The sequence below is a fragment of the Scyliorhinus torazame genome, chromosome 12 (assembly GCF_047496885.1).
Source record: "Scyliorhinus torazame isolate Kashiwa2021f chromosome 12, sScyTor2.1, whole genome shotgun sequence".
NCBI lineage: Eukaryota > Metazoa > Chordata > Chondrichthyes > Carcharhiniformes > Scyliorhinidae > Scyliorhinus > Scyliorhinus torazame.
In genome coordinates this window covers 209,913,652-209,937,787 of record NC_092718.1, presented here as the reverse complement: position 1 = coordinate 209,937,787, position 24,136 = coordinate 209,913,652, and the positions used below count along the sequence as shown (strand labels likewise).

General features: G+C 49.5%; 1 protein-coding gene across 2 annotated transcripts in view; it reads right to left on the bottom strand.

Annotated features, from left to right (window-relative positions):
* The window catches only part of LOC140386935 (multidrug and toxin extrusion protein 1-like), a 75,466-nt gene extending 51,875 nt beyond the window's left edge, over window positions 1-23,591 (bottom strand). Inside the window, exons 1-6 of one of the 2 annotated variants that reach the window (XM_072469842.1) lie at window positions 23,347-23,591; window positions 20,289-20,450; window positions 10,033-10,134; window positions 8,651-8,719; window positions 3,475-3,623; window positions 2,480-2,522 (exon numbers count right to left, since the gene is read on the bottom strand). In XM_072469842.1, the coding sequence (XP_072325943.1) occupies window positions 2,480-2,522; window positions 3,475-3,623; window positions 8,651-8,719; window positions 10,033-10,134; window positions 20,289-20,435 (510 nt within the window). In that variant the 5' untranslated portion in view covers window positions 20,436-20,450; window positions 23,347-23,591. Of the gene's footprint in view, window positions 1-2,479; window positions 2,523-3,474; window positions 3,624-8,650; window positions 8,720-10,032; window positions 10,135-19,609; window positions 19,685-20,288; window positions 20,451-23,346 lie in introns of those variants that run through there. The other variant, XM_072469843.1, reaches the window with a different exon arrangement.
* Between the last annotated feature and the right edge of the window lie 545 nt (window positions 23,592-24,136).

The window sequence follows — 24,136 nt, the reverse complement described above, 5'->3', positions numbered from 1 at the left end:
GAGGCAGGGGGAATCTGGGTAGAGAGAGAGTGAAGTTGTGCAGGTTTGGTGGATTGGCTATGCTAAATTGCCCCTAGGTGGGATTACAGGGAAAGGGTTTGGATTGGGTCGAGGTAGTGTGCTCCTTCAGAGGGTCAGTGCAAACTTGATGGGCCAAATGTCCTCCTTCTGCACTGTAGTGATTCTATGATTCTAAAGAAGGGTATTGAATAGTAAAGACATGTTCCTGCAACCATGCAGGGCTCTGGTGAGGCTACACCGGATGTACTGTGTACAGTTTTTATTTCCTAATCTAAAGAAGGATATATTTGTCATCAAGGGAATGCAACAAATGTCAACCAGGTTGACTCCTCGAATGAGGAGATTGTACTATGAGGAGAGATTGAGTTGACTAACCCCAAATTCACTAGAGTTTAGAAGAATGTGAGGTCACCTCATTGAAGCGTATAAAATTCTGGAATCTGGCTTGACAGAACAGATACTGGGAGAATGTTTCCATGGCTGTACAGTCTACTACCAGGCTCCAGAGTAGCCAAATAAGGGATTAGCAGAGAGCGGATGGTACATTGCTTGGGAATCATCTATTTACAATCCATACTAATGACTTCAATGAAGAGACAGAGAATGATGTCTATAAGTTTGCTGATGATAGTAAGTTAGATGGGAAAGTAACCTGTGGGGAGGACACAGAGAGACTGCAGTGAGGTATTGATGGGCAACAGAGATGGCAGATGGATTATAATATAGGGAAATGTGTAGTTCTTCACTTCGATCGAAAGAGTAGAAGAGCTGAGTGTTTCTTAAAAGGTGAGAAACCTCGAAGTGTCAATGTCCAAAGGGATTTGTGGTGTGCTCGTATAAAGAATGCAAAATGTTAACGTAACAGGTACAGCAGGCAATTATGAAGGCAAATTGCATGTTGGCCTTTATTGCCAGGGGATTGGAGTACATAATAGGGAAGTCTTGCTGCAGTTGTACAGGGTTTTGGTGGGACCACATCTGGAACGCTGTGCGCAGTTTTGGTCTTCACATTTAGGAAAGGATTTACTTGATTTTGAGGCAGCGCAATGAGAATTCACTCCATTGGACACTGGGTTGAGTGGTTTCCCTCTGATGTGAGACTGAGTAAATTGGGTCGATATTCTCTGGAGTTTTGAAGAATGAGGGGCGGTCTCATTGAAACCAACAAAATTCTGAAGGGGTTTGGTAGGGCAGACGCTGAGAGATTGTTCCCGCTGGCCGGGGAATCTAAAACACGGGCGGGGGGGGGGGGTGGCACAGTCTCAGGATTAGGGGTTGATTAGGGGCTAAGATGCAGAGAAAATGCTTCACTAAAAAGTTTGTGAATATTTGGAATTCTCCACCCCAGAGGGTTGCGGATGCTCCATCGTTGAAGTCTGGGAGAGGCCGATGAATTAAGGGACATGGGGAGCAGGCAGGAAAATGGAGTTGTTGCCCACGTTCGGCCATGATTATATTGAATGGAAGAGCAGGTTCGACGGGCCGAGTGGCCTGTACCTACTCTTATTTCCTGGGTCCTTGGCTTGAGCATTTAGGACTGAGGCAAGGAGATATTCCTTCATTCAAGGTTGCGAAGCTTTGCATTTTGCTACATCAGAGAGCTATGGATCTTCAGTGACTGTGTGTATTCAAGCCAGATCCTGCTAGATTTTTGGACGCTAAAGGATACTAAGAATAAGGGGATAGTGTAAGAAGCTGCAGCTAAGGTAGAAATCCACCATTATTTTCTAAAAAGCCAGAGCAGATTCAAAGGGACAAATGAGCTCTTGCTCCAATGTTAAGTTCACATATGGAGAACGGTGACTTGGATGAGATACTTGTATTGATCTGTATATCTGCAGGTATGTAAGGGGTGAACATCTGTATTATAGTGCTAGACAACCACTAGATGGCAGCACCAGATCCATGTGTATAAACTACACTCAGCGGAGATTCCCACCTCTTTGTATCAGGAGCGACGAGTGAGCAGAGTATTAGAGATATAGCTTAGTTGGCATGTGTAGTTAAACATTATATATACTTATTCTTATTTACTTAATCATCAGTTATAGTTGTAGAAAAGTGAACAAACTCATAGATATTTATATTCGTTACTCAATAAATGTTATTTGCCTAATTTGAAGACTGATAGTTTTACTGAACTGCAACCATCTGGCCATTCTGGAATGAAGCAAAAGAGTAACCACATATTACTATCATGTAATATGACTTTGGATTGTTCAAGACTTCTTTGATTATTTAGCACTGGGGCATTGAGTCCTTATGGCTCCCAATGAGATCAGCCAGGGTCTTATCTCATAAAGTTGCCTTAATGGATTTCTCCAGTTAATCTCCATAGGATGTACTGTGATTATTGCAGTTTGGAGCCTTTTGATCTGTCTGCACTTTAGGTAATGAGTGACTTTAGTTGTCTAATGAGCTGCCTGCATGTGCTCGCTCCCTGTAATAATTGACTTACAGGAAGAGCAGGAATAAATATCTTCACATAGAGTTGCGTTAATCTGCAAGAAAAATGAAAGATATTGGCAACAGCAGGGAGACCAGAGAACAGCAACATCTGAATGAAAATGAAATGAAAATCGCTTATTGTCACAAGTAGGCTTCAAATGAAGTTACTGTGAAAAGCCCCTAGTCGCCACATTCCAGCACCTGTTCGGGGAGGCTGGTACGGGAATTGAACCATGCTGCTGACCTGCCTTGGTCTGCTTTCAAAGCCAGCGATTTAGCCCAGTGCGCTAAACCAGCCCCTACAAAAGGTAAACTCAAACCATAGTAGCAAAGTCAGGCAGCACAGCGCAGCGTACTACACCAATGGAGGCAGCTAGTTAAACTGGGCACATAGCAGAGTCACGGCCAGACCTTTAGGGAAGGCAGTGTACAAGAAACAGAACAACATATCATAGAGATGGTCGGCCCCGGCCACTCTTTGGGCAGCACGGTAGCATGGTGGTTAGCAACATTGCTTCACAGCTCCAGGGTCCAGGTTCAAACCCCGGCTTGGGTCTCTGTCTGTGCGGAGTCTGCACGTTCTCCCCGTGTGTGCGTGGGTTTCCTCCGGGTGCTCCGGTTTCCTCCCACAGTCCAAAGATGTGCAGGTTAGGTAGATTGGCCATGCTAAATTGCCCTTAGTGTCCAAAATTGCCCTTAGTGTTGGGTGGGGTTACTGGGTTATGGGATTATGGGGATAGGGTGGAGGTGTGGGCTTGGATAGGGTGCTCTTTCCAAGGGCCGGTGCAGACTCGATGGGCCGAATGGCCTTCTTCTGCACTGTAAATTCTATGATTCTATGATTCTATGTTTCGACTAACACCTGGAATTATGCAGCGGTGAATTCAATGTTCACTGCACTGTCTCACTTACATATTTAAGGGAACAAACAGCAGTTTCATGTGCCTGCCTGGGATGCTGGTAATTTGGAATAAATTTGCAATGAAAATTAGACAAGATACTCACTTGGCCACCGCAGCAGATTGTTTGAAAGCCAGTAAAATGTGCTCGATGTTAATGAAGACGGCCCAGCAGGGAAAGCAGGTTATGCTGAGAATGAGGATCCCTCTTTGGAGGATCACTCCGATTCGCTTCATGTTCTTGCTGCCATGTGTCTGCAACATCAGAATAAAAGTTAAAGGGCTGGGGTTCTCTAGTCGTTCTCCGGCTGGCGGGATTCTGTGGCCCCGGCGGCGTGGGGTGGTTTCAATGGGAAGTCCCACCGACAGGCGACGGGAGTAGAGAATCCCGCCGCCAGTGAACGGCGTGACCAAATTCTCTGTCCTCGCTGGCAGCGGCAGCGGGACGGACCTCGCAACGGAGAATCCAGCCCAAAGTGAATTGGACTGACACTGACTGATAGACCACAATCTGCTGGACTTAACTTTCCTCCATAGCTTACGACTGCAAATAACATCAAAAGGTTATGATGTGGAGATGCCGACGCTGGACTGGGGAGGGCACAGTAAGGGGTTCCACAACATCAGGTTAAAGTCCAGCAGGTTTATTTGAACTCACAAGATTTCGGAGCACTGCTCCTTCATCAGGTGAAGTGGAGGCAGGTTCACAATCACAGCATATATAGGCAGAGACACAATTACAAGATAATTACAGATTGGAATGTGAAGAGTGATTGGAATGTGAGTCTTTACAGGGACTTGGTTAAAAAACGGGACTGGCAGCTAAACATTCCGGGATAGAGATGTTTGAGGCACGACAGGGGGGGATGGTAAAAGAGGTGGGGGAGTTCCAATACTGGGTAGAGAACATATTACAGTTGTGCAGAGGGAGGACAAGAATCAAGTAACGAGACACTGTGGGTAGAACTCAGAAACAGGAAGAGGGCAGTCACAATGATGGGGGTGTACTACAGGCCTCCCAACAGCCCATGGGAAGTTGAAGAACAGATATGTAAGCAGATTCGGGATAGATGTAGAAATAATAGGGTTGTTGTAGTGGGAGACTTTAATTTTCTTCATATTGACTGGAAATCCCTTAGGGCTAGGGGTCTGGATGGTGAGGAATTTGTTAAGTGTGTACAGGAAGGTATTTTGGAACAATATGTGGATAGTATGACTAGAGAGGGGGGCGATACGACCTAGTACTAGGGAACAAGCCCGGCCAGGTCATCAAAGTCGTAGTGGGGAAACATGTGACGAACAGTGACCACAATTCCTATAACTTTTTTGGATATTCATGGAAAAGGACGAGTTGTCCTAGAGTTAAGGTGCTAAATTGGGGGAAGGCTAACTACAACCAGATTAGGTAGGATTTGGAGCTTTGACAAAGGGTCATCTGGACTCGAAATGTTAGCTGCCAGACCTGCTGAGATTTTCCAGCATTTTCTCTTTGGTTTTGAAGTCTGTTGTTTGGGAAAGGCTGTTTTGAGCTGAAAGGGAAATGGGAAGAAGAACTGGGGGAGGAGATTGAGGAGGGGCTGTGGGCTGATGCCCCACGTAGGGTAAACTCATCGTCCTCGTGTGCCAGGCTAAGCCTGATACAATTTAAGGTGCTACACAGGGCACATATGACTGGAGCACGGCTTAGTAAATTTTTTTGGGTAGAGGATAGGTGTGCGAGATGCTCGAGAGGCCCAGCGAATCACACCCACATGTTCTGGTCATTCCCGGCACTACAGGGGTTCTGGGTGGGGGTGGCAAAGGTGCTTTCGAAGGTGGTGGGGGTCCGGGTCGAACCAAGCTGGGGGTTGGCTATATTTGGGGTTGCAGAAGAGCCGGGAGTGCAGGAGGCGAGAGAGGCTGACGTGTTGGCCTTTGCGTCCCTTGTAGCCCGGCGCAGGATATTGTTAATGCGGAAGGAAGCCAAACCCCCGGGTATGGAGACCTGGATAAACGATATGGCAGGGTTTATAAAGTTAGAACGGATTAAGTTCGTGTTAAGGGGTTCGGCTCAAGGGTTCACCAGGCGGTGGCAACCGTTCGTCGACTACCTCACAGAAAGATAGAGGGAATGGAAAAGAAGTAGACAACAGCATCAACCCAGGGGGGAGGGTGGGGGGGAGGAATCGGACGGACTCTCAGGGATGTTATTGTATATGTATAGGTATTTGGTATATGTAATTGTATATTGGATTGTTGGATTGTATTTTTGGAGAGTATTTATTTTGGACAAGGCAGTTGCCATTTAGTTTTGTTTTTTGTTTTTGTTTATATATTACTTATTTATTTGTTTAAAACTGGCCACGGTTATTTATATTGCTTTATTGTTGTGTAAAAGAAACACTACGTATTGTTATGTTTGGCCAAAAAACTTGAATAAAATATATATTTTTTTAAAAGGGAAAGGCTGTTTGAGGGTAAATCCACATTTGGCATTAAGGAGCAGTTGATGGGAGTGCAGGACAGGCCTGTGCCGATGAAAAGGAAAGACAGGAAAGGCAGGATTCGGGAACCATGGATGACCAGGGTAATTGTGAGTCGAGTCAAAAAGAAAAAGGATGTACACATGAGGTGTAGGCAACTAAAAGCAGATGAAGCACTTACAAGGAAAGTAAAAAAGAGCTCGAGCAGGGAGTTAGGAAGGCAAAAAGGGGTCACGGAATGTCCTTGGCAGACAGGATTAAGCAGAATCCCAAGGCTTTTTATACATATGTTAAGAACAAGAGGGTAGCTAGAGAAAGAGTTGGTCCACTCAAGGACAAAGGAGGGAAATTATGTGTAGAACCAAAGGATGTAGGTGAAGTCCTTAATGAGTATTTTGCATCAGTATTCACAAAGGAGAGGGGCATTGTTTGGTGGTGTCTCAGAGGGATTTATAAACACTTTAGAACAGGTCGTAATGACGGAGGAAGTGTTAGAAGTGTTAAAAAGCATTAAGGTTGACAAATCCCCAGGGTCAGATGGCATCTATCCCAGATTACTGAGGGAGACAAGAAATGAAATCGCTGGGCCTCTGAGAGAAATCTTTGTTTTCTCGTTGGCCACAGGCGGGATCGCAGAGGATTGGAGGATAGCTACTGTTATACCGTTATTTAAGAAGGGTAGCAAGGATAATCCGGTAATTAAAGGCCAGTGAGCTTGACGTCAGTGATAGTGAAATTGTTGGAAAAGATTCTCAGAGATAGGGGGCTGGATTCTCCGATTCTGAGTCTAAGTGCTGACGCCAGCGTGGGAACAGTGGCGTTTTACGACCGAAGAAACAAAGCAAAACGGCCACTGATCCTCCGTCTGGTGGGGGGGCTAGCAGGCACGCATCGTGAAGCCCCTGTCTCTAGCTGCGGATACGGCCGTAGAATTGCCGGGTCCGTTGCCGCACATGTGCATGGCGGCAGCCTGCAGTGGAACACTCCAGGGATTGTTACTTTCCTGGTCTGTGTGGCTCTAACTCACCCAAGGGACCAAGGCCCGAAATTAAAAGATTTATTCTGCTCTATTATTTTTTTTTAATATATGTTATTCCAACAAAAAGAAAATCACGCAACCATCCAGAAAACCGTGGGTTTCCTCCAGGTGCTCTGGTTTCGTCCCACAGTCCAAAGATGTGCAGGTTCGGTGGATTGGCCAAGCTAAATTGCCCCTTAATGTGGTCGGGTTACTGGGTTACGGGGATAGGGCGGAAGCCTAGGCTTAAAGGGGGTGCTCTTTCCAAGGGCTGGTGCAAACCAGATGGGCCGAATGTCCTCCTTCTGCACTGTAAATTCCATGATTCTATGAAAACACAGCCGGAGTACAAACTGTGTCATCTTTTTTTACCCCTTTTTGAACCATAAGTAACTTGACCCTCCCCCCAAAACAAAAAAATCCCCCCTCCCCCTCCGCACCCCCCCCCCCCCCCCCCTCTTCCACTCACCGGCGACAAACAAATCTTTGAACGCCGATATGAACAGCTTCCATCTCACTTGAAACCCCTCCCGTGACCCTCTAAAAGCAAACTTAGTTTTCTCCAATTGCAGAATTTCCGCCATGCCCACACCTTCGGTGGCGCCGCCGACCTCCACCCGAGCAGAATTCGCTGCCGGGCAATCAGAGCGGCGAAGGCCACGACATCGGACACCACCCCCCCTCCAGAAACTGCGGCAGCTCCAATATTCCAACAGGCATGGTTTCACGATCTCCAACATCATCTTAAAGATCGATGTCCAGAATGCTAGTAGTTTCGGGGTGGACTAAAACATATGTACATGATTCACTAGCCCCCTTGTGCACCTCTCGATTCTGCGCTGTTATAACAAAATATTTTTTCTATGTCGAGAGGACGTCACTGCTGGGGTAATATAATCAGGGCCTAGTTTTAAGGCTGATTAATAATAATAATTAATAATAATAATCACTTATTGTCACAAGTAGGCGTCAATGAAGTTACTGTGAAAAGCCCCTCGTCGCCACATTCCGGCGCCTGTTTGGGGAGGCTGTTACGGGAATTCAACCGTGCTGCTGGCATTGTTCTGTATTACAAGCCAGCTGTAAATTGGATATCTTAAATTAAAGAATTGGGCACTTTAAATTAAAACCACAGTCTGCAGAATCCTGATCGACAGAACTCAGACATGCATGTCTGAAGCAGCCCCTGATAACCCATCAAGTAATTATCGCTCCCACTTGAGATGCATTGGCTTATTGTCCACAGTTCCTGACAACCCATCAGGCAATCATCGGTGCTCCCAGGGCGGGCTCAGGTGCCCTGTCAACAGGTCATCAACCAGACCATTGGGCACTGAGACCCTGCCCCCTGAGACTCCATTGGTCGAAGGCCAAGGGCAGGTGGAAAGGGAGGTGGGTGGCAGCAGAGGGACAAAAGAAATAGGCATCCGGGACATCTAGGGAGCGAAGACTCGAAGCAAAGACTCGGTGTGTGAGGTGACCTTGACCAGACCAGAAGGAAGCAAGCAAGAAACAGCCAGCAAGAATCACCTTTGCAAAGAGGAACCAGAGAGACTCAACAGCCCAACAAACCACTTTTGCAGGTAGTATAGTCAAATCCTGGGTGTTTCCTGTGTGTGAAGTGGGTAATTTACGGATTAACTATATTTAATAGAGTGTGTTGCATTATATCTGTGTCCATACTTTGTTCGACTTAGAAATAAAGACACCTGGGTAAACTTTAATTAAGGAGCTGGTTGAAGTATCTGAATTGGACAGATAAAACACTGCCCCTGATACAGTCAGGGTTTAAGTGCACCTACCTGAGATATGAGAGTGTCACACGCCGTGGACAGTCCCATGCCTATGGAGATTCCGGCTATAGTTATTACCTGGCCAAAAGAATGAGAAAGAAAAGGAAGCATTTAGCAATATCATCCCAGCTGTAACCAACATACTGCAAATCAATACGCGATATACAAATGAATACCATGGCAATTTTATTAATGGCTTCATGTCCTTCCCCTTTTTTTAATCCTTCCCGTCAAGTATCAATTCTTGATCAGCTTTTGTCTGCTGCGGGCTCAGACCGTTCCTCTGGCAGGCACCCAATCCTCCACCCACTCTTCCACCCAGAACCCGGCAGGCTGCCTCCCAACTCATCCAAAATTCCCTTTGCCCCCGACCAAGTTCACTTGAGCTGCGTGACTGCACAGCAGCCTGCAGATTTCTGTTCAGGCTGAGCACACATCATAGAGTCCTAGGCTCATTATGGGGTAGAATGGAGTTTTTCAAAAACTTACTGGGGACAGTGCCCATGAGTCCTTTGCTCACTGACTGAAATTGGCTATGAGTTCATCAATGCCTTGAACTAAGAATTCTTTTTTTTTTTGTTTATAAATTTAGATTTATTTTATTCCAGTTAAGGGACGATTTAGCATGGCCAATCCACCTACCCTGCACATCTTTGGGTCGTGGGGGCGAAACCCACGCAGACACTGGGGGGGGGGGATTGTGCAAACTCCACACGGACAGCGACCCGGAGCCGGGATCAAACCCGGGTCCTCGGCGCCGTGAGGCAGCAGTGCTAACCACTGCGCCACCATGTTGCCCCGAACTAAGAATTCTTATCCTTGTGTCCAAGTTCCTCCCTGGCCTTGCCGCGGCTTGTGACCAGTTCCATCCCCATAATGCACAATGCCTCGCCAGTTGTGGCCGTTTGTGCAACCTTGGATTTCCTTTAAATCGCTGCTGGCAACCCCTTCTGTTGCTGGACACGAAGCTCTGGAATTTCCACTTAAAACCACCTCCCTTCCTGGCTTCTAGGGCAATTCTTTAAATCTGCCTCTTTGACCAAGATTTTGGTCCCCCCATCGTAATATCTCATTTGGCTCAAATGTTTATTTATCTGACAACACCCTGGTGAGGTGCTTTGGGACATTTGCTACCGTAAAGGAACAAGATAAATGAAACCTCATTGTTATTTATACAGTTATTTAGCCTAGAGCCATTGAAGCAAGTGCTGCTCTCTAGTTGCCCCTCCATTGAGAGCAGCAGGTAAAGGCCAGGCTTCTTTACAAGGAGCATTTCATCAGCTGACAAAGGCACGCAGCTCGAACCCGCTAGCAATCACTGCAATTCCATCACTATTTTATACAGGATAAGTAATGGTGAATAAATGTGCACATCCCAAAGGAAAACTCACCGCTGTGGCAAGGCTAACTGCGCCCAATTCAACTTTTCCCAAATGTCCACAGAAAGCGGAGCTGACAACACTTATTAGAAGTATCATCAGCTGTGACAGAAACTGGCAAAGGAAAACGAATGATAAATAACATAGACTGGCCACGCAATTTGATCAAACTATTAAACTTTTTTTAAAAAATGCTTGTAATCGAATTAAACAGATCACATTTCTTACCGAGAGTCCTCTTACTTCAAAAACCTGAGGGAATGGGCAGCACCAGGGACCAGGGTTCAATTCTGACCAGACGGTGACTGTCCGTGTGGAGTTTGCACATTCTCCCCATGTCTGCGTGGGTTTCAGCCGCACAACCCAAAGGATGTGCAGGTTAGGGGATTGGCCACGCTAAATTGCCGTTGTCAACGGCAGAACCAGAAAATCCCGCCGAGGGGCCGCCTCGGCATGCTGGGTTGGTTGGTAAATCCCGCCCAGAGTCACTTTTTTGGGCCCTGGGGAGTTTCTCACTGGGTTAGTCCACACTTGGAATTATAATTATTTTCATCACTGGGGAACTGAACTCACTGGCCAGACCTGGTCCTCAGAGATCCTGTCACCATTTTGAAAGGGTGCCCTAATCTCTAAGTGGGTTTGAATGCCCCCCCCCCCCCCCCAGCACATCGACAGGCAATGTCAACCCCCTCGCCTTCCACACACATGGGCACGACCACACAACCTCCCCCCCCCCCCCGCCAAGTGATGACACTACATTATGGGATCGCCGACAGGTCCCCCTTTTCAGGATTTCCATCACCCCCTTTCGGGCCCTCCCCTTCCAGGACCCCCACACTTTCCCCTTCCCAACCTTCCGGAGGTCTCCTCGTACCCACCCTGTCCCACCCATCCTTCATACATCCCTTCCACCCTCCTTTCATGGGCATGGCCCCCCTCAAGCCCTGGCCCATGGCCGTGCCACCCTGGCAGTGCTCCTGCCGGCTTTGCGGTGCCAATATGCCAAACCGGCAGTGCCAAGGTATCTGCATTCCTGGGGGGGGGGGACTGCAGGGGGCCACCCTGCTCTGTCCATGACCTGACCACCCAGGGGCCTCCAATGGCCTAGGAGACCCTGCAGGCGCCGTTCCGCCTGGTCCACATTTGTGCGGACTAGCACTGAATGGCGCCCAGCTGGGGTGTCCCTGGGGGGCCCAGCAGATCCTAGGCCAGCACCCCAAAGTGAGTTTTAAACCTACTTAGGTGTGCGAGGCTTGGTCCCACCCATTGTGGATGGGATCTGTAAAAGAGAAAAATGGGAAAATATGTCATTTGAAACATGGAAGTCTGGCAATACCTGACCTAAGGCCACATGAGAGAATGTAGGGGAAAATCCCACGAAGGGTTAACAGCAGCTGCAAAAGAAGGTTTTGAAATGCAGATAGCCTTTATCAAACAGGCGTTAAGAAAGCAGCCTGTGACTATTCAAGCTGTAAAACTGATGTATGTCTTTTAAGACACAGCAGATTGAACTTTTAGTTATATGGAAAAAAGCAATATTTTGCACCTTCTTTGAAGTTAATTATTTTAGCGAGCAGCTAGAAAAGAATGGCTAGGAATTTCAGTTGAATTGGGTGACAAATGTTTAGGTGTGAGATTCTGCTGACACCAGGTGAATATGGGAAGCTGGAGACAATGTGTCCACGGGAACACACGTTAGACCCAAATCGGAGTCAGAGTTCTGAGCTGGGGCACTATTTGGTAATAAAGCAACTTTAGAAATGACAGAAACCAGATGTAACATCCCTCTGGGATCAAAGCACTTTTGAACATCACAAAGGAAACAATGTAATCAGAGTTCGATGAGCTGAAGTTAGAAATAATTCAGATTAAAGGTACCTTGTACAATCAAGAGTAAAATAAAGTTACTTTACGATAATGTCATATAAACTTAGTAACTGCTGGAAGGGAAATATAAACACTAAAAAAGGGGACAACCAGCAGAGTCAGCTCTCATAGCTGCCCTCGGTCATGGGAAGAATAGAACATAGCAACCAAGCAGAACAGCGAATCCATTTGAGGAAGACCAAAAGCTAAAGAAGAGAGATTGTCAAGGTGGACCTGAAGGTCTTTTCAACCAACCAGGGGAATCCAGAAGTAAGATCTTGTTACTTTTCTGTAAAGACAGTGATTGCATCTTTTAAAAGAAAAAATATGATAATAAAATAACTTAAAGTTTTAACCTGAAACAGTGGTTATTACAAAGTCTACTTTACTTACTTAGCAATGCGGGACCCAGGAGTGGGTAAGTAGATAAAAATCTTCTATGAATATACGGGTTATACCGGGGGATAACTTGAAAATATAGATTGACCCAAATAGCACCCACTTAAGTCTGCATAGGCGTCAGGGAGTGAGAATCCCTGTTCACCATTTAGAATGTCTTGTTGAGACTTCCGGTTGCGGCTATGCGGAGCTAAGCCGCACATTTCGGCGGCTCCCGCTGGAACGGACTTTTGGGCTCTCCAGAGGAGCCCCAACGGCAATTTTTCGACGACTTCCCATGTGGGAAGGTGAGAGCAAGGTCCCCCCTCCATAGTATATGGAGTGGATCAGAAGTGGAACGGTCAAAAAAGCGGTTTTGGAGCAGCGAAAGAAGCGAGGGAGAAAAAACAAGATGGCGGAGGGCGGAGACCGAGCGGCATGGGGGCCGGAGCAGCAGGAGTTTCTCAGGCGCTGCGTGGAGGAGCTTAAGAAAGAGGTGTTGGCGCCACTGCTGACTGCGATCGAGGGGCAAAAGGAGACCCAGAAGACCCACGGAGTAGAGATCCGGGAGGTGCGGAAAAAAGCCGCAGAGAACGAGGACGAGATCTTGGGCCTGGCGGTGAAGATGGAGGCGCACGAGGCGCTGCACAAGAGGTGGGCGGAAAGATTCGAGGACCTGGAGAACAGGTCGAGGAGGAAGAATCTTCGAATTCTGGGTCTCCCTGAAGGGGTGGAGGGGGCCGACGCCGGGGCATATGTGAGCACGATGCTCAATTCGCTGATGGGTGCGGAGGCCTCTCCGAGTCCCCTGGAGCTAGATGGGGCTCATCGGGTCCTAGCGAGGAGACCCAAGGCCAACGAGCCGCCAAGGGCGGTAGTGGTGAGGTTTCACCGTTTCGTGGACAGAGAGTGTGTCTTGAGATGGGCCAAGAAAGAGCGGAGCAGCAGGTGGGAGAATACGGAGATCCAAATCTATCAGGACTGGAGTGCAGAGGTGGCAAAGAAGAGAGCTGGTTTTAATCGGGCTAAGGCGGTGCTACATAGGAAGGGGGTGAGATTCGGAATGCTGCAGCCAGCGCGATTGTGGGTCACATTTCAGGATCGACACCACCACTTTGAAACGCCTGAAGAGGCTTGGACCTTTATACAAACTGAAATGTTGGACTCAAACTGAGGATCTGTGGTTGTGGGGGGGATGTCGGTTGCATACAGGGTTTTAACTATGCGTAGGGAATGTTCCACGGGTTGAGTGATGGATGGGGATGGGGGAAGAGATCTGATGGGGAGACTGTGAGAGAGTGTGGGCGCCGGTGCTGGAGGGAGGGGAGGCCCGGGGATGGGGGAATTGGGATAAGGCCGCAACAGGAGCTGCGCCAGAGGGGGCGGGGCTGGCTCAGGAAAGCGCGGGCTTTTTCCCGCGCTAGGGAAGGACGGAGGGGGGGGGGATGGAGGAGCGCACACTGTTTGCTGGGAGGGGGAGGAGGGGGGAATCCCACACGGGTGGGGGGGGTCAATGGGATGGCGGGGGAGGCCGGGGTCAGCAGGTGTCAGCTGACTTACGGGAGTGTTATGGGGGGAGCAAAAGAGCTAGATACGGATCTAGCGGGGGGGGGAGGGGGAAGGGGGGGGAAGGAAATAGGGTTGTTGCTGCATTGGCCAAGGGGGAACTGGAAACAGAAGAGGTGGTTGGGGCGGGTGTCCCCCGTCTGGGGGACTGGAGGGTGCGGGACTGGCCTAGAAAGGGAGATGGATAGTCGGCGGGGGGGGGAGGAGATGGGTAGCCCCCCAATCCGACTGATAACGTGGCATGTGAGGGGCCTGAATGGGCCGGTTAAGAGGGCCCGAGTGTTCGCGCACTTAAAGGGACTGAAGGCAGACGTGGTCATGCTTCAGGAGACACATTTGAAGGTGGCAGACCAGGTCAGGTTAAGAAAGGGATGGGTAGGACAGGTATTCCATTCGGGGCTGGATGCGAAGAATAGAGGGATGGCAATACTGGTGGGGAAGCGGGTGTCATTTGAGGCCAAGAATATAGTAGTGGACAATGGAGGTCGATATGTGATGGTGAGCGGTAGGCTGCAGGGGGCGTGGGTGGTATTGGTAAACGTATGCGCCCCGAACTGGGACGATGCTGGATTTATGAAGCGTATGTTGGGGCGCATTCTGGACCTGGAGGTAGGAAGCTTGATAATGGGGGGGGGGGGGGGGGGGATTGCAACACGGTGTTGGACCCAGCATTAGATCGTTCCAGATCTAGGATGGGGAAGAGGCCGGCTGCGGCCGAGGTACTTAGGGGGTTTATGGACCAGATGGGGTGAATGGATCCGTGGAGATTTGCTAGGCCCCTGACCAGGGAATTTTCTTTTTTTTTCTCACGTACACAGAGCTTACTCCCGGATAGACTTTTTTGTTTTGAGCAGGGCGCTGATCCCGAAAGTGGAGGGAATGGAGTACTCGGCCATAGCGATCTCAGACCACGCCCCGCACTGGGTGGAGCTGGAGTTAGGAGAGGAGAGGGATCAACGTCCGCTGTGGCGTCTGGATGTGGGATTATTGGCGGATGAGGAGGTGTGCGGGAGGGTACGGGGGTGCATTGAAAGGTATCTGGAGGCCAACGACAATGGGGAGGTGCAGGTGGGGGTAGTATGGGAGGCGCTGAAGGCGGTGGTCAGGGGAGAGTTAATCTTCATCAGGGCTCACAGGGAGAAGAGAGAGGGCAGGGAAAGGGAGAGGTTAGTGGGGGAGATCCTAAGGGTAGACAGGAGATATGCAGAGGCCCCCGAAGAGGGACTACTTAGGGAGCGGCGAAGTCTCCAGATGGAATTCGACCTGTTGACCACGAGGAAGGCAGAGGCACAGTGGAGGAAAGCACAGGGGGCGATGTACGAGTATGGGGAGAAGGCAAGCCAGATGCTGGCACATCAGCTCCGTAAGAGGATGGCAGCGAGGGAGATAGGTGGAGTCAAGGATGGCAGGGGAACTACGGTGCGGATTGCGGGGAAAGTGAATGAGGCATTTAAGGCCTTTTATGAGGAGCTGTACAGATCTCAGCCCCCAGCGGGGGAAGCGGGGATGCAACGATTTCTGGATCAACTGAGGTTCCCGAGGGTGGAGGAGCAGGAGGTGGCTGGTTTGGGGGCGCCAATTGGGTTGGAGGAGCTGATTAAAGGACTGGGGAGCATGCAGGCGGGGAAGGCCCCGGGGCCAGATGGGTTCCCGGTTGAGTTTTACAGGAAGTATGCGGACCTGGTAGCCCCGTTGCTGGTGAGGACTTTCAATGAAGCAAGGGAAGGGGGGACCCTGCCCCCAACAATGTCCGGGACGCTGATTTCTCTAATCCTGAAGAGGGACAAGGACCCACTGCAATGTGGGTCGTATAGACCGATCTCGCTCCTCAATGTGGATGCTAAGTTGCTGGCAAAAGTGGTGGCTACGAGGATTGAGGACTGTGTCCCGGGGGTGATTCACGAGGACCAGACGGGATTTGTAAAGGGTAGGCAGCTAAATACCAATGTGCGGAGGCTACTGAATGTGATTATGATGCCATCGGTGGAGGGAGAGGCGGTGATAGTGGCAGCTATGGGCGCGGAGAAGGCCTTCGACCGGGTGGAGTGGAGTATCTCTGGGAAGTGTTGCGGAGGTTTGGGTTTGGGGAGGGGTTTATCAGTTGGGTTAAGCTCTTATATAGAGCCCCGGTGGCGAGTGTGGTTACGAATCGGCGGAGGTCGGAGTATTTTCGGCTGTATCGAGGGACGAGGCAGGGGTGTCCCCTGTCCCCGCTGTTGTTTGCATTAGCAATTGAGCCTTTGGCCATGGCATTAAGGGAGTCCAGGAAATGGAGGGGGGTGGTCCGAGGGGGAGAGGAGCATCGGGTGTCGCTGTATGCGGACGACCTGTTGCTGTATGTGGCAGATCCAGTGGAGGGGATGGTGGAGGTCATGCAGATCCTAAGGGAGTTTGGGGACTTCTCGGGCTATAAGCTCAATGTAGGGAAAAGTGAGCTCTTTGTGGTGCATCCAGGGGACCAGGGAAGGGGGATAGACGACCTACTGTTGAGAAGGGCGGAAAGGAGCTTTCAGTACTTGGGGATCCAGGTAGCTAGGAGTTGGGGGGCCCTGCACAAACTTAATTTGACGCGGCTGGTGGAGCAGATGGAGGAGGACTTCAAACGATGGGATGTGTTGCCACTCTCGCTAGCGGGCAGGGTACAGTCAATTAAAATGATGGTCCTCCCGAGGTTTCTTTTTGTGTTCCAGTGCCTTCCTATTATGATTACCAAGGCCTTTTTTAAGCGGGTAGGTAGGAGCATCATGGGTTTTGTGTGGGCAAAGAAGACCCCGAGGGTAAGGAGGGGGTTTCTGGAGCGTAGTAGGGACAGAGGAGGGCTGGCGTTGCCGAATCTGGGTGGCTACTATTGGGCAGCCAACGTGGCGATGGTCCGTAAGTGGGTAATAGACGGAGAGGGAGCGGCGTGGAAGAGGTTGGAGATGGCGTCCTGCAGGGGCACGAGCCTGAGGGCGCTGGTGACGGCACCGCTGCCGCTCTCGCCGACAAGGTACACCACGAGCCCGGTGGTGGCGGCAACGCTAAAGATCTGGGGGCAGTGGAGACGACACGGGTGAGATGGGAGCCTCGGTGTGGTCCCCGATCAGAGATAACCATCTGTTTGTCCCAGGAAGGATGGACGGGGGGTTTCAGAGCTGGCATCAGGCAGGGATCAGAAGAATGGGGGACCTGTTTATAGATGGGACGTTTGCGAGCCTAGGGGCGCTGGGGGAGAAGTTTTGGATACCCCCGGGAAATGCGTTCAGGTACATGCAGGTGAGGGCGTTTGTGAGGCGGCAGGTGAGGGAAGTTCCGTTGCTCCCGGCACAGGTGATTCAGGACAGGGTGATTTCAGGTGTATGGGTCGGAGAAGGCAAGGTTTCGACGATATACCAGGAGATGAAAGAAGAGGAGGGGGCTTCGGTAGAGGAGCTGAAGGGCAAGTGGGAGGAGGAGTTGGGGGAGGAGATTGAGGAGGGTCTGTGGGCTGATGCCCTGAGTAGGGTTAATTCCTCTTCCTCGTGTGCCAGGCTTAGCCTGATGCAGTTTAAGGTTATTCACAGAGCGCATATGACGGGGGCGAGGCTGAGTAGGTTCTTTGGGGTGGAGGACAGATGTGGGAGGTACTCAGGAAGCCCGGCGAATCATGCCCACATGTTCTGGTCGTGCCCGGCACTGGATGGGTTCTCAAGGGGTTTCGCGAGGACTATGTCTAAAGTGGTGAAAGTCCAGGTCAAGCCAAGTTGGGGGCTGGCACTATTTGGGGTGGCGGACGAGCCGGGAGTGCAGGAGGCGAAAGAGGCCGGTATCCTGACCTTTGCGTCCCTGGTAGCCCGGTGGAGGATCTTGCTATTATGGAAAGACGCGAAGCCCCCCAGTGTGGAAGCCTGGATAAACGACATGGCTGGGTTCATCAAGCTGGAAGGATAAAGTTTGCCTTGAGAGGGTCTGCGCAGGGGTTCTACAGGCGGTGGCAATCTTTCCTTGACTATCTCGCGGAGCGTTAGAAGGAGGTCGGTCAGCAGCAGCAGCAACCCAGGGGGGGGGAGGGGGGGTCTCTTTCGGGGGGGGGGGTATATGGGTGGGCGGGAACGGGGGCTTTCCTTGGGGCACTTGAAAAAGGAAAAACATAATCATATGGGAGAGTCAATATGTGCGGGAGGAACCCATAGTACAAGTTCTGTATTATGTTGGATTGATATGGTTATGTTTTGGTCTGTTCTGTCTCTTTTTCTTTTCTGTTACGGTGGGGGGGGGGTTTAATTGGTTGAAAATTTTTGTTGGAAAAACTTTGAATAAACATATTTTTTTTAAAAAAGAATGTCTTATTGACCCTTTTTGGTGTAGGGAGAATTCTAAGAATAGTGGTGAGTTTTTTACTTCAGATCTTGATCTGGGTAGATCCCGTGAGGCGTACCAGCTGTCGAGAAGCCTGTTGGAGACCTCACCTGGCACCTATCAGCCACGTCACATTCCCGTTCAGGGGCAAAGTGTCTAGTAGATCGTGTCCGTGGTCTTTGAAGTGAAGCAGGAAATTTTCATCTTTCAGGGCAGGGAGTTGTGGAATAAGTTAGCCATGTTATTGTAAGGAATTTTTCTAAACAGGTAGAAGAAAAATGGAGTGCACAATTGGGATCAGTGCAAATAATTTTATTAATAGATTCCAGAAAATTGGTTGTGCAAACACGTTTATTGATGGAGATTGGTACTGTTACAATCCCAGACCAGACCCCAACATGATTCTGGTTAGAAACCTCAATATTTAATTTTAATTTAGTAAGACTGTAAGGAAACGATATCTCGCTCCAGGGGTAATTGCGCGAAGAAATAGGGATGTGGTTAATTAAAACAAACTTTATTACCAACACAGTATTAAAATATCTTTAACATCACACAAGAAATTAGCTTACAATTAATTACCCCTTAAACAATGCTATTCAATACAGTGACACAATAACCCTTAACTGCTATCTTTATTCCCACTCAAACAACAAAACCATCTCGGGTCACAATCCACTTTTAAATAAAATCAGCACTCAGGGAATGCTTGCTGCAAAGAGATGCCTTGTGTAGCCACCTGGGTTGGCCACTTCCCGACTTAAAATGGAGGTCCGCAAAGACTACAGGGAAATTCAGCCAACACAGGCAAAAACGAGCAAGTGCAGAAATCCTGTGTATTAGAACTTGCAAAAGCCCAGACAGCACTGAAACTCACAGCCATCTGCATAATAATGAGCGATCCCCGGGAACAATCGAAACATTTAAGGTGAATAAGGCCAAGCCAGACTCCTCGGTGCCAGCAGGAGCCAAGACAAAGGAAGGCCAACGGACACCTAGGGACCCAGCGATCAGGGAACAACTCCAGTATTGGAGAAATCGATCCAAGTGATCGGAACGCAGTCCAATCACTTGGAACCAGGTACGGGGTCCGCCCAAAGGGGGGGGGGGGGAGCCACTGGGGACTATAAAGTAGAGTCCCCAAGTTCAAATCGTTCTTCTTGGCAGGGTCACTCAGCAGCGAATCAACCCTTGAGAGTGAACTGCCCAAGCTGCCGCATCAACCAAGTAAGTCTCCAGTCAACGCATGCTACGAGATAGGCGCTCCCAGCTACCAGTCCATACCAGCTTTTGAATCCTGTAGACTCAGATCGGACGAAAGGCCATTTGTTCCCCTGACCTGGTGGGCCAGTCCGAAGCTAAGTATAGGCCTTTTAGTGATAGAAAATAGTCTAGAAAGTAGAGTTTATGCATGAATAGTGATTTACTGTGTATAATAAATGTGTTTTGATTTGAATCTTACTAATTGGTGCGTTGAGTTATTGATCAGTACTTGAACTTGAACTTTGTGGTGGTATCATAAAGATACCTGGTGACTCTAGAGAAAAGGTTATAGAAACAGAGCAAATTAAGTAAAGATACAACGGGCAGCATTTAAGAGCCAACCAAAAGTTAGCAACACTTGAATACACAACTGTGAAGAAGTGAGATCTTTTGAGATTGCTTGAAAGAAAGCGACCTGACACTCTCCCAGAATAATGCACAATCTCTGGCTGTAATTTTCAGAAACCTTCTCAGCGCCCCCTCCAGCCAAAAACCAACACTGAAAACCTCAACACCTAACTGCTTCAGCCCCTGATCTTCCCATTAACTACATCACCTTTACTGAGCTGTCTCTGATTAACTACTCCCCAGGGATCCCTCTTAATATAAATAAAAGTCAATTAGCCCAAACTTTTATGGCGCTATAATTGCACCTCTGGCTCCATAAGGTCTAGCTGTCTTTCAAACCAGGATTTTTAAAACCATGACTGCAGCAGTCACACACACACTGAACCAGATTTTTAACCCCGACTGCATCAAATACATATAGTACAATATAGCTAAAATTCCTACATTGATGACAGTAGTCAATGAGTTACTTTTCTGGAGAGGGCAGTGTGTGAAGGATATGATGGGATATTAGGCGGGTGTAAACTTACCACTGGCCCAGCCAGTTTGGAAATGCGTTTCGCTTCCTGCCAGAAGTTGACGGGTTTCAATCTCCTTATTTTCCTCACAAACCAGTTTCCAGAAGTTCCACGGGTCTGGACAACATTGTCGGAGCTTTGTTCCTTTGAATTCTCCATTTTACAAATCGTTCACTAAAAAATAAACCAGTTACTTTAGTTCTCATGTTTGGATATCCCCACCCCCCACAATCCCATCCCACCAAGCACCCCGAGCACGTTACGACATAGAATTCCTGCAATGCAGAAGGAGGCCATTCAGCCCATCAAGTCCGCACCGACCCACTGAAAGAACACCCTACCTAGGTCCACTCCCCTGCCCCATCGGCATAGCCCCACTTAACCTTCACATCCTTGGACACCAAGGGGTAACTTAGTGTGTCCAATCCATCTGTCCTGTACATTTTTGGACTGTGGAGGAAGTCGGAGCACCCGGAGGAAATACACGCAGACACGGGGAGAACGTGCAAACTCCACACAGACAGTCACCCGAGGCCGGATTCGAACATGGGTCCCTGTCGCTGTGAGGCAGCAATGGTAACCACTGTGCCACCGTGCAGCCCTACGCCTCTCCATTTGGTTCCGCAGCCCACATCTGTTACAATATATGGTTACAATTTTAAAACTGTTTTCACCCCTAGACGTGTGGTCATGATTAAACCTGAATAACAGTTCTTTCAGAGCTGAGTAGGAATTTCACCGCCTATATTCAGGATTGACATGTTTTTCAGGATCGCTACGTATGAAAAATTGAATTTTTTAAAACTCCCATCACAGTAGCTCAATGAATAATTTTTTAATGGTGCTTCGTTAGCTGGTGTTGGGAATATGCATTTACTCATGGCGGAGTTCTCCGTTCCTGCGATTAAGTGTTGATGCAGAGTAGGATTCGCGGAGTTCTACGACAGCAAAATTGGCGCCGCACCTGGTACTATTCACCGACCGTTGGCGGGCCAGCACCGACGTATATACACATGGTACTCCCAGCCAACAAGGTGGCAGCAAGATGCACCCGCATCACCTCCACGCCCCCCTCCCCCCCCCCCCCCCCCCCCCCAGGTCCACAATCTAATCATGTGTCTTGCAGGACCTGCTGGAGAATGGGCGGGTCCTTCTGGTCCAGGACACCCCGGATCCCGAGTCCGATGATGACACTGATTTCCTTTCTCAGCTGCCTCCAACACCCTCCACCATCCCAGACGCACTCACCCGGGTTGCACACTTCAGTGAAGATGTTCCGGGGACACCACCTGGTATAGCAGGTGGCGGTAGGAACTCCCGAGAAGGCAGACGGTTGGAGGGCAGGTCAGCCCCCAGAGACTAGCTGCCGTCCAGGTGAGTTTCAGGCTTCTGGAACGGGCAGTCCCATCGACCGTGGAGATGCAGCCACAGAGCCAGGGACTGCATGAGGAGTTCTCAGCGAGCACCCAACACCTCAAGCATGTAATTGCAATGCACTTACCGCTCTTAGATGTGGCTGATGTTTGTAAACATTGGGTTTCAACACTTAGAGTCACTCATACACGAAGGGAGATGAATGAATCCAGGCTGCAACTGTTTTGTGGACACTGTCAATCACAGCCGACTACTAGAAAGGAATGATTGGCTTGTAGCTAATGCAGCTACGAGTTTGAAACACAGGTCACAGCTATTCTCCTTCGATGAATGGACACGTGGAGCTTCCAGGTAAGTGTTACAGCTGTAATTTATTTCACTGCCCCTGTCTGGACTGCTCTCCAGCTAGATAGGGAGTTCCAATGGTGGGGTCCCTTGAGCTAGGGGATCTCTTTAGGGGGTTCCTTTAGTTAAGGGGTCTCTGTGGGGGGGAGTGTGCGGCTGCAGCTTGTCAGCCTCCCGAGTGTCAATCATAGAATCATAGAATTTACAGTGCAGAAGGAGGCCATTCAGCCTATCGGGTCTGCACCGGCCCTTGGAAAGAGCACCCTACCCAAGCCCACACTTCCACCCTATCCTCATAAACCCACCCAACCTTTGTTTTTGATACTAAGGGGCAATTTAGCATGGTCAATCCATCTAATCTGCACATCTTTGGACTGTGGGAGGAAACCGGAGCACCCGGAGGAAACCCACGCAGACACGGGGAGAAAGTGCAGACTCCGCACAGACAGTGACCCAAGCCGGGAATCAAACTTGGGACCCTGGCGCTGTGAAGCAACCGTGCTAACCACTGTTCTACCGTGCTGTGTAGCACCTCTTCTGTGTTTCAAATTCCATTTATCACTTGTCTGCCCATTCTGCTGGCCGCTCAAGTCCTATTGCAGTCGTTCGCTATCGTCCTCACTGTTTGCCGGACCTCCAACTATGTTATCATCCGCAAGTTTTGACATTTTATTTCCCTGCGCATTTTCACTTCTCGAAGCCAACAAGATGTCACTGATAGTGCTGGGCCGGCTGGGGCCAGAGGGCACCCCGGAAGGGGGGGGGGGGCATCACCTATACGACCCAGGGACCAGGTTTAAAGCGGGCTATCAGCGGCGTGCACGGCTGCACGGCTGCCTTGCTGGCTGCGGTAATGGTGTTGCATGCCCGTCCACCCCGGCCCGGCAGCCCACCTCTACTCCCCCCGACCCTGGCAAAAGCCCCCCCGTCAGCGGCACAACTGTCGGCGAAGTACGCCCTCTCCCCCTCTCCGCAGCCACCACGCCAGGTTCACCATTGTTGAGCACACGTGGACCCCGCAGTCGGGAACCCGGCCCATCGGAGGCGGTGAATCGCGGGCCGTCCCACTAATGACGGGCAAACGGTGATTAAAGTACGCGCGGCCTGCGTCGCATTGACGCCGTTTTCGAGGTGACGGAGAATCGCGATTTTGGCGGCGGAAGCTCTCCACCCAATCGCAACCCCCCCCCCTGAATTCAGCTGACGGAGAATCCCGCCCCACATCGCTGATTTAGCTCCCCTCTCCTCCAGTAGCTCCACAAGGTGCATCAAGCGTTCCAGAGGTTTTGGAGCAGAGTCGTTTTAGCCATTGTGGGTTCCCCCACTCTCTCCCCCAGCCACTGCTCTTTACCTTTAACCTCGATGCTCAGTGCATCGGCGTTCCTCCACCTCGGATCGATTTAGGATCAGGAATCATTGAGCGCTGGGAGTCTCTGAAATCACTGTCACCGGAGAAGATCAACTGGCATTTGTGCAGAAGGGAATTGAGTAGCGAAGGTGCGCAATTCGGATCATTCTCGGATCTCAACCTGATTAGCGTCAGATACAGTCGTGTTTGCAGAAAAGGCTTTCTGGCTGAAAGGGAGGGTGTCCTTAACGAAATGCCACGCACGCAGTTATGCTACCAGTTATTCATTTGATCATTGGCTGTCGAGCTCACTGAGTGCATCACCCTACCTGCCCTTTAAACTCTGTAATTGATTTTTAAGTTGATTGAGTCATAAGAAAAGTTTAAAAACAAAGTTTGGTTCAATAACCTTCTTTCCAAACAGTAGGAAGTCTTACAACACCAGGTTAAAGTCCAACAGGTTTGTTTCAACTCACTAGCTTTCAGAGCACTGCTCCTTCCTCAGGTGAATGAAGAGATAGGTTCCAGAAACATATATATGTAGACAAAGTCAAAGATGCAATACGGTACTTTGAATGCGAGCATTTGCAGGTAATTGAGTCTTTGCTGATACAGAGAGAGGGGTAATCCCAGGTTAAAGAGGTGTGAATTGTCTCGAACCAGGACAGTTGGTAGGGTTTTGCAAGCCCAGGCCAGATGGTGGGAGGTGAATGTAATGCAACATGAATCCAAGGTCCCAGTTGAGGCCGTACTCATGTGTGCAGAACTTGGCTAAAAGCTTCTGCTCGGCGAT